General features: G+C 41.6%; 1 protein-coding gene across 3 annotated transcripts in view; it reads right to left on the reverse strand.

Moving 5' to 3' along the window:
• The window catches only part of ADAMTSL1 (ADAMTS like 1), a 550,804-nt gene that overhangs the window by 76,025 nt on the left and 458,867 nt on the right, over window positions 1-15,912 (reverse strand). For all 3 annotated transcript variants that reach the window (XM_069766222.1, XM_069766229.1, XM_069766237.1), the window contains exons 22-23: window positions 8,604-8,783; window positions 6,915-7,049 (exon numbers count right to left, since the gene is read on the reverse strand). In XM_069766222.1, the coding sequence (XP_069622323.1) occupies window positions 6,915-7,049; window positions 8,604-8,783 (315 nt within the window). The remainder of the gene's footprint in view (window positions 1-6,914; window positions 7,050-8,603; window positions 8,784-15,912) is intronic.

Genomic DNA, 15,912 nt, shown 5'->3' on the forward strand with positions numbered 1-15,912 from the left:
GAAAACAGCAAGAACAGATCAGTGATTTGTGCTGCTGATAAACACTTGGTGTAAGCACGGAGGTGGTGCAAAGAGGGGAGAAAAATTTACATGCACAAAAAAAGTCCTGGAAAACAGTGAGCACTTGTGCGGATGAGTGATCTGAGTCACTGATTAGTGCTCGGCAGCTGCAGGAAGCACGAAAAAGAAAAAAACTGCCAAAAATCCAGCGATCAGGTGAAAAAATGAAGAAGAGAGAGAGAGGGAGATTGGGGTGGATTAGCAAAGATCAGGAATGGATCAGGGAAGGATCAGGAAAATCTTCTTTAGCAGCAATAGGATCACCAGCAGTGATGGCAAAGGCTTGAAAAAGTGTTTGGCAGCACAAGGCCCAGCACAGCACTCAGAATGACACAGTGACCAACCTGTACAAGTCTGCAGGTAAAATGAAGAAGTACAGGGTGCTCTCTGTGTGGTCAGTTGGTGTCTGTGCAATCTGATTGGTGTGATCGATATCATTGTTGATCGCACCAATCACAGCTGACCCATGTGATGCCAGCGTTGCTAGCCTATGATCGTATTCTGGACATCAGTTTTTCAGGCAATTTAACTGCCTGAAACACTGAAAATGCAAGTTTTACATACCATGCAAGATGTACTGGGTATGTCTAAGGTCGGGAAGGGGTTAACAGTTGGTCTATGTTATGACTGCACAAGCATAAGTGTAGCGAACAAACCAGGAGGACGAAAACCTGAATATGACCGATCGTGTTCAGACTGGTAAAAGCCCTACTTTGTCTCTGGTCTGTCCCTAACTGATAGCAAAGATTGGCATAACGTAATGGCACCCCAACAGTATTCCTGGGGAAAGCTCTTCAATAAAAGCTTTCATGCAGTTTATATGCAGATAACATTCATATAAAAGTAATTCAATGTCACATATTTACAACAAATGTTTTGTAACGTTATTCAAACTGGTCATGTCAATACGATTTAATGTAGATGATGTCTACCCTTATGAACTGAGACGTGTAGGAGTCTGTAACAATGACTACACCAGTAAAGATCAGTATTATTAGCATTGACAACATTTTGTTTTCTGTTGCAATTCGTGGAATGATCTGTTTTGCCATTCAGCCATGTGTGTGATTACAATTACTGTTTTTACCATTAAGCGTAGAAAAGGAAAGCCATGTGTTATGCATGTGGTCCACAGAAGACATTAGGTGAGTCTAATGATTACTGGCCAGACAGGAGGAAGCTGGATTCCACGACTTGCACGACATACTCAGAATAAATTGATGATTCCCAGTGACCTGACAGTACATATTCTAATTATCCAGAAAGAAAATAGCTTGGTCAAATGAAACACGTGATGAAAGACCACGTGCTAACACACAGGCACTGTTCTTCAAGTAAGAGGACGCTTGATGGATCTAGAATATTATCAGTAAATATCTAACTTTTAGCAACCTTATAATGTAACAAGTAAAAGCATTCTTTATGAAATGTTTTATGCAGTGAATGTCATTTAGTTCTGATAGATTCCTGAACTGATAGTAAAAATCTCCAGATTTCCAAAGAGAACAGTTTGGACATATTCTGAGGAAGTGTTATCAGTCAGGAGAGGGAAATGGATATATTTTAAATGTGCATTCTCAATATACTAAGCAATGTATCACACTTGAGGAAAAGGGATTTTGGAATTACACATTGATGACCTTTACTAAGGAAAAGTCGCAGCACGGTGGTGCAGTGGTTAGCACAGAAGCCTTGCAGCGCTGGAGTCCTGGGTTCAAATCCCACCAAGGACAACATCTGCAAGGAGTTTGCATATTCTCCCCGTGTTTGCGTGGGTTTCCTCTGGGTTATCCGCTTTCCTCCCACATTCTAAAGATATACTGATAGGGAATTTAGATTGTGAGCCCCATCAGGGACAGCGATGATAATGTGTGCAAAACTGTAAAGCGCTGCGGAATAAGTTAGCGCTATATAAAAATAAAGATTATTATTTTTATTAAAAGTCTTTAATGTGGGGGTCTGACTCTCACCAATTAGTGGTAAAAGAGCCTTATATCTCCAGTATGCAGCTGTGTCTGGTACTACAGTTCAGACTCATTCAGCTAGAGGAGTGTAGCACCAGCTACAAAGTGGTTCACCAATATGTGCAGGTATGTCTATCACATCCAACTGAATTGGGTTGTATGGAATAGTAACAGCAGCTGTCACAGAATATAACAGGATAAGATTGGTGATAAGTGCCTGATTGCTGGTAACTGCATTCAAACAGGATACATGGGAACCACATTTCCATGAAGCGAGCATATCACACTGGTGGGGCCAATATCCATCAGACACACCTATCACCTATCCTGCTAATTGGTGAAAAGTGTCAATCTTGGGACAACCCTTTTAAGACAGGTCAGCAATGTTTTTTTCCCCAAAAGAAAACCTTTTTTTTATATATTTTTTAAGAACCAGTTTACATTTTAGACTTAAACGCTAAAGAAATAAATATAATCCTTGATTTCATTTTGAAAAGGATATTACTTTCAAGTTAGAGATGAGAATCAGCCATACTAACATTTTTTGTATCAAGTTGTTGGGTATAGGAATGAGTTTCTATGAGGTGGTGTCAAAAGTTATTCGCACTCTGGCTGTAGAATTTTTATCAACTTTCGAAAAGATAAATACCCGTATATACTCGAGTATAAGCCGACCCGAGTATAAGCCGACCCCCCTAATTTTGCCACAAAAAACTGGGAAAACTTATTGACTCGAGTATAAGCCTAGGGTGGAAATGCAGCATTTACCGGTGAATTTCAAAAATAAAAATAGATCATTATTGCCCCATAGCTGTGCCATATAGTGCTCTGCACCGTTCATATTTCCCCATAGCTCTGCCATATAGTGCTCTGCACCGTTCATATTTCCCCATAGCTCTGCCATATAGTGCTCTGCACTGTTCATATTGCCCCATATCTGCCCCATATAGTGCTCTGCACCGTTCATATTGCCCCATATCTGCCCCATATAGTGCTCTGCACCGTTCATATTGCCCCATATCTGCCCCATATAGTGCTCTGCACTGTTCATATTGCCCCATATGTGCCCCATATAGTGCTCTGCACTGTTCATATTGCCCCATATCTGCCCCATATAGTGCTCTGCACTGTTCATATTGCTCCATATCTGCCCCATATAGTGCTCTGCACTGTTCATGTTGCTCCATATCTGCCCCATATAGTGCTCTGCACCGTTCATATTGCCCCATATCTGCCCCATATAGTGCTCTGCACTGTTCATATTGCCCCATATCTGCCCCATATAGTGCTCTGCACTGTTCATATTGCTCCATATCTGCCCCATATAGTGCTCTGCACTGTTCATATTGCTCCGTATCTGCCCCATACAGTGCTCTGCACCGTTCATACTGCCCCATAGATGCTCGGTATAAATCTGTGCCGCCGCTGCTGCTGCAATAAAAAAAAAAAAGCCATACTCACCTTTCTTGATTGCAGCTCCCAGCGTCCGGTCCCGGCGTCTCCCCGCTCTGACTGATCAGGCAGAGGGCGCCGCGCACACTATATGCGTCATTGCGCCCTCTGACCTGAACAGTCAGAGCGCAGATAGATGCCGGGAAGATGGAGCGACGCCGGGAAGATGGAGCGGCGCCCGGCGGCTGGAACGCGGACAGGTGAATATTACATACTTACCTGGTCCCGACGTCCCGCTCCCTCTGCCTGTCACAGCTGGTCTTCATTGCCGCAGCCTCTTCCTCTATCAGCGGTCACCGGCACCGCTGATTAGAGAAATGAATAGGCGGCTCCACCCCTATGGGAGGTGGAGCCGCTTATTCATTTTTCTAATGAGCGGTCCCACGTGACCGCTGAAGAGGGGAAGAAGCTGCAGCACAGAAGAACGTGGGAGGGCAGGGGGAGCGTCAGGATCGCCAGGACTAGGTAAGTATACCTCAGTGCCCTCTCCCCCTCACCCGCCGACCCCACAGCTACCGTGACTCGAGTATAAGCCGAGAGGGGCACTTATAGCCCAAAAATTTGGGCTGAAAATCTCGGCTTATACTCGAGTATATACGGTACATAATTTTTCAATATATTCTTCCTGTTTTTCTATACACTTTGTCCAACTGTCAACAAGCTCATTGCAAAATATTTAGGCAGAGCTGCAAGCCACTAACACAACCCTGTCTTCACCTCTTCTTCAGATATGAATCTTTGCAAATGATTTGCCATGTAATCCACTTTCACTTGTCTATCCAACAGAACCAGTTCACGTGCATGCTCAATGTTGTCATCAGTCATGCAGATGGACAGGCGTCAAAATCCTTCTTCACGGCTGACACTTGTGTGACCTTACTTGAACCACTCTTTTTTTCCATGCACACTTCTTCGAGATAAAACACTTTTTAAATACTGTGGACAATTTCTTTGATAAATATCAACACCAGACATACTCTCACACCTAAAAAAACAAATCACTGCATGCTCTTTCTCTTATGTGTAAATCACAAGTGGAACAGCCATTGTTTCTCACATCCCAGTCACAAATCAACTGATGCAAAACTTTTAAACCTGTGCAACAGTGACTGGGGGAACATCGGACTCGATAAAGACAGTTCGGCTAACAAAAGTTTTAATATATACAGTGCGTAGGTTTTTGACTTACCCTCATATTTATTAAAATACTAGTTTAGAATTGTTGCCAAGATTATAATTTAGTTAGGACATTTCCTTTTCAGTTGATTTTCTGCAATAAAACGTTTCACCTCTAAGAAGAATTAATTTGAAAACTGAGTAAGGATAAATCTTTCTATGATTTATGGAACATTTTCTAATGCAACAAATGTTAAGGAGTGTCCCACTGGTATGATTATACATAAACGAGGTGCAAGCTGATATCAAATTCTCAGCCACACGCTGCAAGAACCATGAGAAACTGACACAGATGTCAACTCCTAGGAAAAATAATAATAAAATAAAAACACAACAAGCTTAATGAAAACATACAAAGATAGGCTTTGTTTCAAAAGCCTCAATAATTATACTCATCTTTACTTTACTTTGGTAGGCATTTAAAAAATAAATATCATTTTTCATGTGAAGCCTAAGGTTAATCACAGAGAATGGGTGTAGGCTAATGCAAGTCAAAGTATTTGGCGGGAGCATCAGAAGTCAACATATAAGGGACAGTATTAAAAACAAAAAGGTTGACATAAATAGTCTGGAGTTCAATATACCAAATAACTGTGTTCAAGTCAATAGAGTACACATAAAAACCTTTACAAATGATATTCTTCCTTTAACAATGGAACACTATATTGCCTCAGAATTTTTGTCATATTGTTTCTAAAATTTGAGATTAATGATAAAATTAAAATATATTATTTAGGGTACATTATTCAATTTCCATGTTACTTTTTACCATTTTCCACTAAATCAGTTTTAAAATATATATAAGAACAGAAGTTCAGCTCAATAGTGTCAGTGTGATGGCCCCATGGATTCGCCTCACGCTCTAAAGAAAAAACCTTCAACTTGCATTGATCAAACCAAAGACCAAAGAAAATTTGCTCCTGGCATCGTACTTAGTCCAGACGTACATATATATATAATACTGGTAAATTTTTCTTCTAAATTATCATATGGATTTGCAGTTGTTTTACACTCATGTTATACTGGCATTAGGCTTCCTAGGTTACATAGAAGTCATGAAGGAATTACTACCTTCCTCATCCAGTAGTTATTTAGCTAGAATCAACACATCCGGTTCAGCTTTGCATGGTACTCCGCATTCTTAGCCTGTCAATTAGGGCACCTCGTTCGCTTGCTAGGTCCTTGACATGGTGATGTCATGTCATAACGAATTTCATTAAGTTGCATGGGCCTTAAGGTACCTTCACACATAACGATATTGTTAACGATATCGTTGCTTTTTGTGACGTAGCAACGATATCGTTAATAAAATCGTTATGCGTGACAGCGACCAACGATCAGTCCCCTGCTGGGAGATCGTTGGTCGCTGAAGAAAGTCCAGAACTTTATTTCGTCGCTGGATCTCCCGTGGACATCGCTGGATCGGCTTGTGTGACACCGATCCAGCGATGTCTTCACTGGTAACCAGGGTAAACATCGGGTAACTAAGCGCAGGGCCGCGCTTAGTAACCCGATGTTTACCCTGGTTACCTTCCTAAAAGTAAAAAAAACAAACACTACATACTTACCTACCGCTGTCTGTCCCCGGCGCTGTGCTCTGCACTCCTCCTGCACTGGCTGTGAGCGTCGGTCAGCCGGAAAGCAGAGCGGTGACGTCACCGCTCTGCTTTCCGGCCGCTGTGCTCACAGACAGTACAGGAGGAGTGCAGAGCACAGCGCTGGAGGACAGACAGCGTTAGGTAAGTATGTACTGTATGTACAGTATGTACAGTATGTACTGCGCTTAGTTACCCGATGTTTACCCTGGTTACCGGCATCGTTGGTCGCTGGAGAGCTGTCTGTGTGACAGCTCTCCAGCGACCAAACAGCGACGCTGCAGCGATCCGGATCGTTGTCGGTATCGCTGCAGCGTCGCTTAATGTGAAGGGGCCTTTAGTCAACTGACCTCACTCCATGGGGATAATAAGCGCAAGATACTGTAGGCTCAGAATGCCAGGCAAAGGATGTCCAGAGCAAAAGCAAAGACTGCCCTGGCCCAGCTGACACAGAAGACCAGACTAAATGACGGACTGAGGAAGCCCAAATATTTTTTTTCACCCCTACTACCAATATGTGAGGTCATAAAAGCTTTGCAGAGAAAATAAGCTTGAAAAACATAAATTTCTCTTACAGTGAAAGTGTCATCATCAGAACTGTCAATTTTAATAAAATATATTATTTAAAAAAATGATTTGATCTACTGTACAATAGCTGTTAACTTACCTATCAATGCTGATCCACCAGTGTTCACCAACAGATTATTTCCGGTCAAAGATGTCATTACAAAAGGTGTTTCTGGACCAATTTCAGCAAACAACATTCCTAATCTTTCAATTCCAAAAGTATCCAGAGGAGGTTCTGAACAGATTGTATAAAAATAACATTATTACAAGAAACATTGCATGTCAAGATGATATAAAGGTTTATGTCCAAAAATTATAAGTAAACGTCCCTAAATTACTAACCTTTAAAGGATATTCCTATCTTATAAATAAGTGGCAAATCAAGAAGACACAGATACAATCTTTAAATGTTCAGTGGGGTCAGACCTCTAGGTCTATAGCTGATTCTAAATAAAGGAGTACTGATTTAGTGCTGATTCCACTTCACTGTTCTTCATTTCACACCTGTGCGATGGCCACTCAATATGTAGGGTATTACAGCATGGCTCAATTCAAGGGAACGGGCCTAGTTGTAGGTTCGGAGCATCTCTGTGCAGGACAAACATTGAAGGGAATGTTGTACTAAAACAGAACTATTGACACTTCGGTCTCAAATCAATGAAGACCCAAGTGTTAGGAATCCATGTGATCATAAATAATAGCATATCCTAGCAATATTATACCATCATTTTATAAAGTGGGAATGTAAAGCAGCATTTGCTACAGCTTATCATGATCACTCTTAGAACAGATCTATAAAAACTGATGGATTATCCAGATCTCATCCTCTCTTAAAACAGGGGCAGGTCACAGGATATTTATTATAAAAATGGCTATACATTCCTGACGCAGCCATACCAAATTTTTGTCCAGATTGGAGGTTACAGTCATTCAAGCTCGCCATATATGGCCAATGACATTGAACAAAGTGCATGCTCTTTGAAGGAAAAATCTGAAAACATACTTTTATGGAAAGATCACTTGTGGACTAGTAGTTAAATGCTAATATGGGAAAGTAGGCTTGTGGCATCTTTAATATAACCCGATTTTTATAAAATCTTTATTAAAAGAACTATTGTCCAAGGAAATTGGCAAAAAACATGTTGCCGTGTTTCGACCATGAACCGGACTTAATTATAACATATGGTAAGCTTACAAACACTTCAATTCAAAAACAAAAAACCACTCCCATTCCATTTACATCCTGAGTTTAGTACATAGTATATACATGTATGCAAATGCAAAATATCAGAATCCATATTATACAAATTACATCGGAATCATCTCTCCATTAACTAATAAATATACATTAAATCGGTGTGATTGGTTGGAGACACTTCAACATCTTTTTGCCAGCTTTCTTGTATGTTACTTCTTTTAATGAAGATTCAATAATAATTGGAATGTTTTAAAGATACCACCAGCCTACTTTTTCCATATTGAACTTTCAATCGCGAGAGCTAATAATTGGCTATGGAATGATGTTCACAATGAGGCATTGCTAATGAAGTAATATTCAAGTAGAGGGGAGCTTCTTTTTTTCTGTGGAATTGATTTGTTTGGTCGTTAGCTACATTTTAACATGGCTGACTTCTTTCTGATTGTATATCATCAGCCAAAAAAATGATTTTTTCTTAAATTTTTTTCTGAACAAACATTCCTTTTGATTGGAATCATCCATTTTTGTCAGCCTTAGACTAACATTTAGGCCACCTGTAGACTGTTGCATCCCATCATGATATGCATTCACCTATTATCTGGAGCTGTGTTGATTCAGAAACCTCCCCATGTTTGTTGACTGCTTTGCAAGTATATTGTCCCTGGTCGGAATAGGTTATATTTCCAATAATCAAAGAAGTGTCACTGTGGCGGGGCACATGATGCAGGCGACTTTTATTTCTGTACCATGTAACATCTGCCTCAGGAAGACCTGCAAGAAGCACAAATTCAGCATTAAGAAATATTAATTTATTACCAACATTACTATGGGATAGTGAACTTATGACCTAAATGAAGTTAATGTGGCACACGACATTCAAAAAAATTAGCAATCCAAGTGATGTCACTAAATAGGCTGCATTCTAATTCTCTTTATATATGGCTGCTGCCATAATCTTATTAGAAATGTGTCATTTGAGGAGAGTAATCACAACTCACTGGGTCCCATAGTAAAGTAAGGGTACCGTCACACAGTGCAATTTTGATCACTACGACGGCACGATTCGTGACGTTCGAGCGATATAGTTACGATATCGCAGTGTCTGACACGCTCCTGCGATCAGGGACCCCGCTGAGAATCGTACGTTGTAGCAGATCGTTTGAAACTTTCTTTCGTCGTCTAGTGTCCCGCTGTGGCGGCATGATCGCATGGTGTAACATATATCGTATACGATGTGCGCATAGTAACCAACGGCTTCTACATCGCACATACGTCATGAAATTATCGCTCCAGCGTCGTAGATTGCAAAGTGTGACAGCAGTCTACGACGCTGGAGCGATATTGTTACGATGCTGGAGCATCACGGATCGTACCGTTGTAGCGATGAAAATTGCACTGTGTGACGGTACCCTAAGAAAGGAGCTTGTCTTGATGACAGTACACTGAATGCTGCAAAGTACTGGCAGATACTTATCTATCATGCAATGCCATCAAGGAGGCTCACAATTTATTCTGCAGTAGGATAATGACTCACAATCTACAGCCAATATCATTCAGAACTATCTCCAGTGTAAAGAAGAACAAGGAGTCCTGGAAGTAATGATATGGCCCTCACAAAGCCATGATTATAACATCATCAAGTTTGTCTGGGATTATAAGAAAATACAGAAGGATTTGAGTAAGCCTACATCTTCAGAAGACTCATATTAATTCTCCAAGATTTTTGGAACACCCTCCCTACTGAGATTCTTTTAAAACTGTATGAAAGTGTACCTAAGAAGAATTGATGCTATTTTGCAGGCAAAGGGTGACACACCAAATATTGATTTGGTCTAGATTTCTTGCTTGGTCTTCTTTTCAAGTCAACTGTATGCTTCACTTCTGCCATGAAGACCATTTTTAGCCTAACAGAAAATGGGTATAGCTGGGTTCCATTGGTTACTTCCAGTTCTGTGCTGATTGCACTGCTGCACATCTTCCGATTTCCAAGGTCAGTAAGCATGATGCGCCTTTCATCTGTTGCACTGAGTTCCTTGGCCAACCACTGTGTCTAGAATCCATAATGTTGGCCATTTTTGGTGCATCTTCTAAAAGAATTTTAACACCACATCTTGAAACCCTAGTTTGCTCTGAAATGGAAGAGAGCATGCTGATGTAGTATAACTAACTTGTATCTTGTTCTTGTGCTCAGTGTTGCCGTAGTGTATGACCTGTGACATTAAAACTGTCTTTCACTACCTCATCTTTGTTCCAGAGTTTCGCTGTTCATCACCCAGCTTTAAGCATTCTTCACAGCTGTTTCTGTTTCAGTCAATGGCTGTTTAAACCTACATCTGAAAACGTTGATCATTATCACTTTATATTTTGTATAATTGGCTACTAGAGATGAGGGAACCTGAACTTAAAAGTTCATGGTTTATACCGGACAGTTAGTGCCCAGTACTAAACGGAAGTCTGTTGCAATGTTCAAAGTTCTGGGGGAAGAGGAGGAGACAGAATATTTCCAGCTCAAAAGTTCGGCTCGCAATTGTTTTCACTGGGGTTCAGATTCAGGTTCTGGTTCATGTTCAGGTACAGTTCTGGAACCTGAACCGAACTTTGGAATAAAGTTTAAGTCTGGTACCAGAACATGAACTTCGAGGATCACTCATCTTTAGTGGATTCTCATAAACCTGATTATAATCTTACAAAATCCCTAACTTTGTGACATAGGCTATGTTGTGAGGCGAAATTTTAACCCCGTGCGTTCCAATTCACCAAACAATTTTGCCCCTATCTACATAATGGGGAAAAAGTGAAAGGAAAAGTGTTGGAGGCAAATTGACAGCTGACAGATGTGAACAAGGGGGACTTAAAGTGTGAGAGCGATGGCACCAAAGAGTATATACTGTACAGTTGCTAAGGTGGGGCCCCGATATGGGATACTCACCACACACAGGGATATGAACACACACAAAATGCGCCACACACTACCACGTGCTTGAAGACATATCACCCTCAGCACACATTTCACCACACATACACCAACCTCGCCACATAAAAGTTGAAACAAAAGTCGCCGCTCAAAACTCGCCACGTGCAAAACTCGCCACATGCAAAACTAGGCTCACGCAAAACTCGCCACACATGCAAAACTCATCTCATGGAAAACTCACCACACGCAAAACTTGCACACATGGAAAAATTGCCACATGCACAAAAGTTGCAACACATGCAAAAGTTGCCTCACACAAAACTTGCACATACTCAAAACGCACCACACACAAAACTCGCCATGTGCAAAACTCGCCATGCGCAAAACTTGCTGCACACAACTTGCTACACTAACCTGTCACATGCAACTCGACACAAAAAGTTGCTACACGCATGTCGCCACACAAAACTCATCTCACAAAAGTCGCTACATGCATGTCGCCACATGCAACTCAACAAACACAACTTGACACATGAAACTCGCCCTAAAACACACACAAGTCTGGTATTATCCTTCAAAAATTAAAATCTGATTAATAAGCAGACAAACTACAAGAGCAACAACTGTACTATATAGGAAATACGCCAGCTGTCAGTCACATGACCTGTGTATTATGTGTATGTGTGAGCTAATATATACTGCCAGGTGGGGGCTTCCTGTTGGCTGGGGATTTATCAGGCTGCCTATTTAGCTTACAAATACTGAGGCAAAAATACTGAGAAAATAATGTGTGAACGAGGTCTAATACAGAAGGAGATGACACACAGATATATACTATATACAGGAGATGACACACAGGTATATACTATATACAGGGGAGATGACACACCCATATATACTATATACAGGGGAGATGACACACAGGTATATACTATATACAGGAGGAGATGACACACAGGTATATACTATATACAGGAGGAGATGACACACTGGTATATACTATATACAGGGGAGATGACACACACATATATACTATATACAGGGGAGATGACACACATGTATATACTATATACAGGAGGAGATGACACACACATATATACTATATACAGGGGAGATGACACACAGGTATATACTATATACAGGAGGAGATGACACTGGTATATACTATATACAGGGGAGATGACACACAGGTATATACTATATACAGGGGAGATGACACACAGGTATATACTATATACAGGAGGAGATGACACACAGGTATATACTATATACAGGAGGAGATGACATACAGGTGCATACTATATACAGGAGGAGATGACATACAGGTACATACTATATACAGGGGAGATGACACACAGATATATACTATATACAGGAGGAGATGACACACAGGTATATACTATATACAGGAGATGACACACAGGTATATAGTATATACAGGGGAGATGACACATGTATATACTATATACAGGAGGAGATGACACACAGATATATACTATATACAGGAGGAGATGACACACAGGTATATACTATATACAGGAGGAGATGACACACAGGTATATACTATACTAGATTGTGGCCCGATTCTAACGCATCGGGTATTCTAGAATATGCATGTCCCCGTAGTATATGGACAATGATGATTCCAGAATTCGCGGCAGACTGTGCCCGTTGCTGATTGGTCGAGGCAACCTTTATGACGTCATCGTCGCCATGGCAACCATTATGACATCTACGTCGATACTGTGCCCGTTGCTGATTGGTCGAGGCCGACCAATCAGAGACGCAGGATTTCTACGTCGATACTGTGCCCGTCGCTGATTGGTCAAGGCCTGGCGGCCTCGACCAATCAGAGACGCGGGATTTCCTGGACAGACAGACAGACAGAAAGACAGACGGAAAAGCCCTTAGACAATTATACATATAGATACAGGAGGAGATGACATACAGGTACATACTATATACAGGAGGAGATGACACACAGGTATCTATATATATAATTGCCTAAGGGTTTTTCCGTCTGTCTGTCTTTCTGTCTGTCTGTCTTTCTGTCTGTCTGTCCTGGAAATCCCGCCTCTCTGATTGGTCAAGGCCGCCAGGCCTCGACCAATCAGCGACGAGCACAGCGACGATGATGTCATAAAGGACGTAGATATCCCGCGTCTCTGATTGGTCGAGGCCGCCAGGCCTCGACCAATCAGCGAGGGCACAGCGGCGATGATGTCTTAATGGTTGCCATGGTGACGATGATGTCATAAAGGTTGCCTCGAACAATCAGCGACGGACACAATCTGCCGTGAATTCTGGAATCATCATTGTCCATATACTACGGGGACATGCATATTCTAGGATACCCGATGCGTTAGAATCGGGCCACAATCTAGTATACTATATATAGGAGCAGATGACACACAGGTAAATACTATATACAGGAGGAGATGACTTACAGGTATATACTATATACAGGAGGAGATGACACATATATATACTATATACAGGAGGAGATGACATACAGGTATATACTATATAAAAGAGGAGATGACACATAGGTATATAGAGGAGGAGATGACATACAGCAGGTATATACTATATACAGGGGAGATGACATACAGGTATCTATATATATAATTGTCTAAGGGTTTTTCCGTCTGTCTGTCTGTCTGTCTGTCCTGGAAATCCCGGCTCTCTGATTGGTCGAGGCCGCCAGGCCGCCAGGCCTCGACCAATCAGAGACCGGCACAGCATCGACGTAGAAATCCCGCGTCTATGATTGGTCGAGGCCGCCAGGCCTCGACCAATCAGCGACGGGCACAGCGACGATGATGTCATAAAGGACGTAGACATCCCGCGTCTCTGATTGGTCGAGGCCGCCAGGCCTCGACCAATCAGCAACGGGCACAGCGACGATGATGTCATAAAGGACGTAGACCTCTCACGTTTCTGATTCAGCGACGGGCACAGTATCGACGTAGATGTCATAATGGTTGCCATGGCGACGATGATGTCATAAAGGACTGTGGGGTCCCCACATCTGTGTGTCCGTCATAAAGGACGTAGACATCTCACGTTTCTGATTCAGCGACGGGCACAGTATCGACGTAGATGTCATAATGGTTGCCATTATGGTTGCCTGGCGGCCTCGACCAATCAGCAACGGGCACAGCGACGATGATGTCATAAAGGACGTAGACATCTCACGTTTCTGATTCAGCGACGGGCACAGTATCGACGTCTCACGTCATAATGGTTGCCATGGCGTCGATGATGTCATAAAGGTTGCCTCGACCAATCAGCGACGGGCACAGTGTGCCGCGAATTCTGGAATCATCATTGTTCATATACTACGGGGACATGCATATTCTAGAATACCCGATGCGTTAGAATCGGGCCACAATCTAGTATACTATATACAAGAGATGACATACAGGTATATACTATATATAGGAGGAGATGACATACAGGTACAGTATATAGTATAAACAGAAGAGATGACACATAGGTATATACAATATACAGGAGATGACATACAGCAGATATATACTATTTACAGGGGAGATGACATACAGATATATACTATATACAGGAGATGACATACAGGTGTATACTATATATAAGGGAGATGACAAACATGTATATACTGAGGGGAAAATGAGAGGTGTGAGGTGAAAATGAGGGTTGTGAGATGAAAATGAAAAGGTGTGAGTGCAAAATGAGAGGAGTGAGGGAAAATTGTGGAGTGATCGGAAAATGACAGATGTGAGGTCGAAATGACAAGTGTTAGGGGGGAATGAGAGGAGTGAGGGGGAAAATAAGAGGAGTGAGGGGGAAAATGAGAGGTGTAAGAGAGAAAATGAGAGATGTGAGGGGGAAAATGAGAGGCGTGATGGGAAAATATGAGAAGTGAGGTGCTATAACTAACCACAGATATTTACTATGCCCAGGCAACGCCGGGCTCTTCAGCTAGTCTGACATAAAATCAGAATAAACTTTGACAGTTTTAGGTCAAATAGGATTACCATAATTATTAATATTTGCCAAACGCCAGAATAATGAAAGAATTTTTTTTAAAGACATTTTTAATAATTACTACAAAGTCAAAAGTTTACATACATACATTCGATTAGTAATTGGTACCATTGCCTTTAAACTGAATGACTTGGGTCAAACGTTTGGGATATCTTTCCACAAGCTTCTCACAATAGTTGGTAGGAATTTGGGCCCATTTCTTCTGACAAAACTTGTGTAACTGATCCAGGTTTGTAGGTCGCCTTGTTCGCACTTGCCTTTTCAGCTTTGTCTATAAATTTTCAATAGGATTGAGTTCAGGGTTTTGTGATGGCCACTCCAAAACATTGACTTTGATATCCCTAAGCCACTTTTGTTGTCATTTTGGCACTATGCTTCAAGTCATTATCCATTTGGAAGACCCATTTCTGCCCAAGCTTTAACTTCCTGGCTGATGTTTTGAGATGTTTGAAATGTTGAGATGTTCTTTTCTCATGGAGCCAATTACTTTGTGAAGTGCACCAGTCCCTCCTGCAGCAAAACAACCACACAACATGATGCTTCCGCAACCGTGTTTCACATTTGGAATGGTGTTCTTAGGCTTTCAAGCATCTCCCTTTTTCCACCAAACGTAATGATAGTCATTATGCCCAAAAAGTTCAATTTTAGTTTCATCAGACCACTGGACATGTCTCCAAAAATTAAGTCTTTGTTCCTGTGTGCATTTGCAAACATTAGCCTCGCTTTTTTATGTTTCTTTTGGAGTAATGGCTTCTTCATGGCAGAGTGGCCTTTCAGCCCATGTTGATACAGTACTCGTTTCGCTGAGGATATTGACACAATCTTACCAGCTTCCGCCATCATCTTCACAAGGTTTTTTGCTTTTGTCCTTGGGTTCATATGCACATGTCAGACCAAAGCACGTTCATCTCTGGGACACAGAACCCGTCTCCTTCCTGAGCGGTATGATGGCTGGACATT

The sequence above is a fragment of the Ranitomeya imitator genome, chromosome 1, assembly GCF_032444005.1.
Source record: "Ranitomeya imitator isolate aRanImi1 chromosome 1, aRanImi1.pri, whole genome shotgun sequence".
Taxonomy (NCBI): Eukaryota; Metazoa; Chordata; class Amphibia; order Anura; family Dendrobatidae; genus Ranitomeya; species Ranitomeya imitator.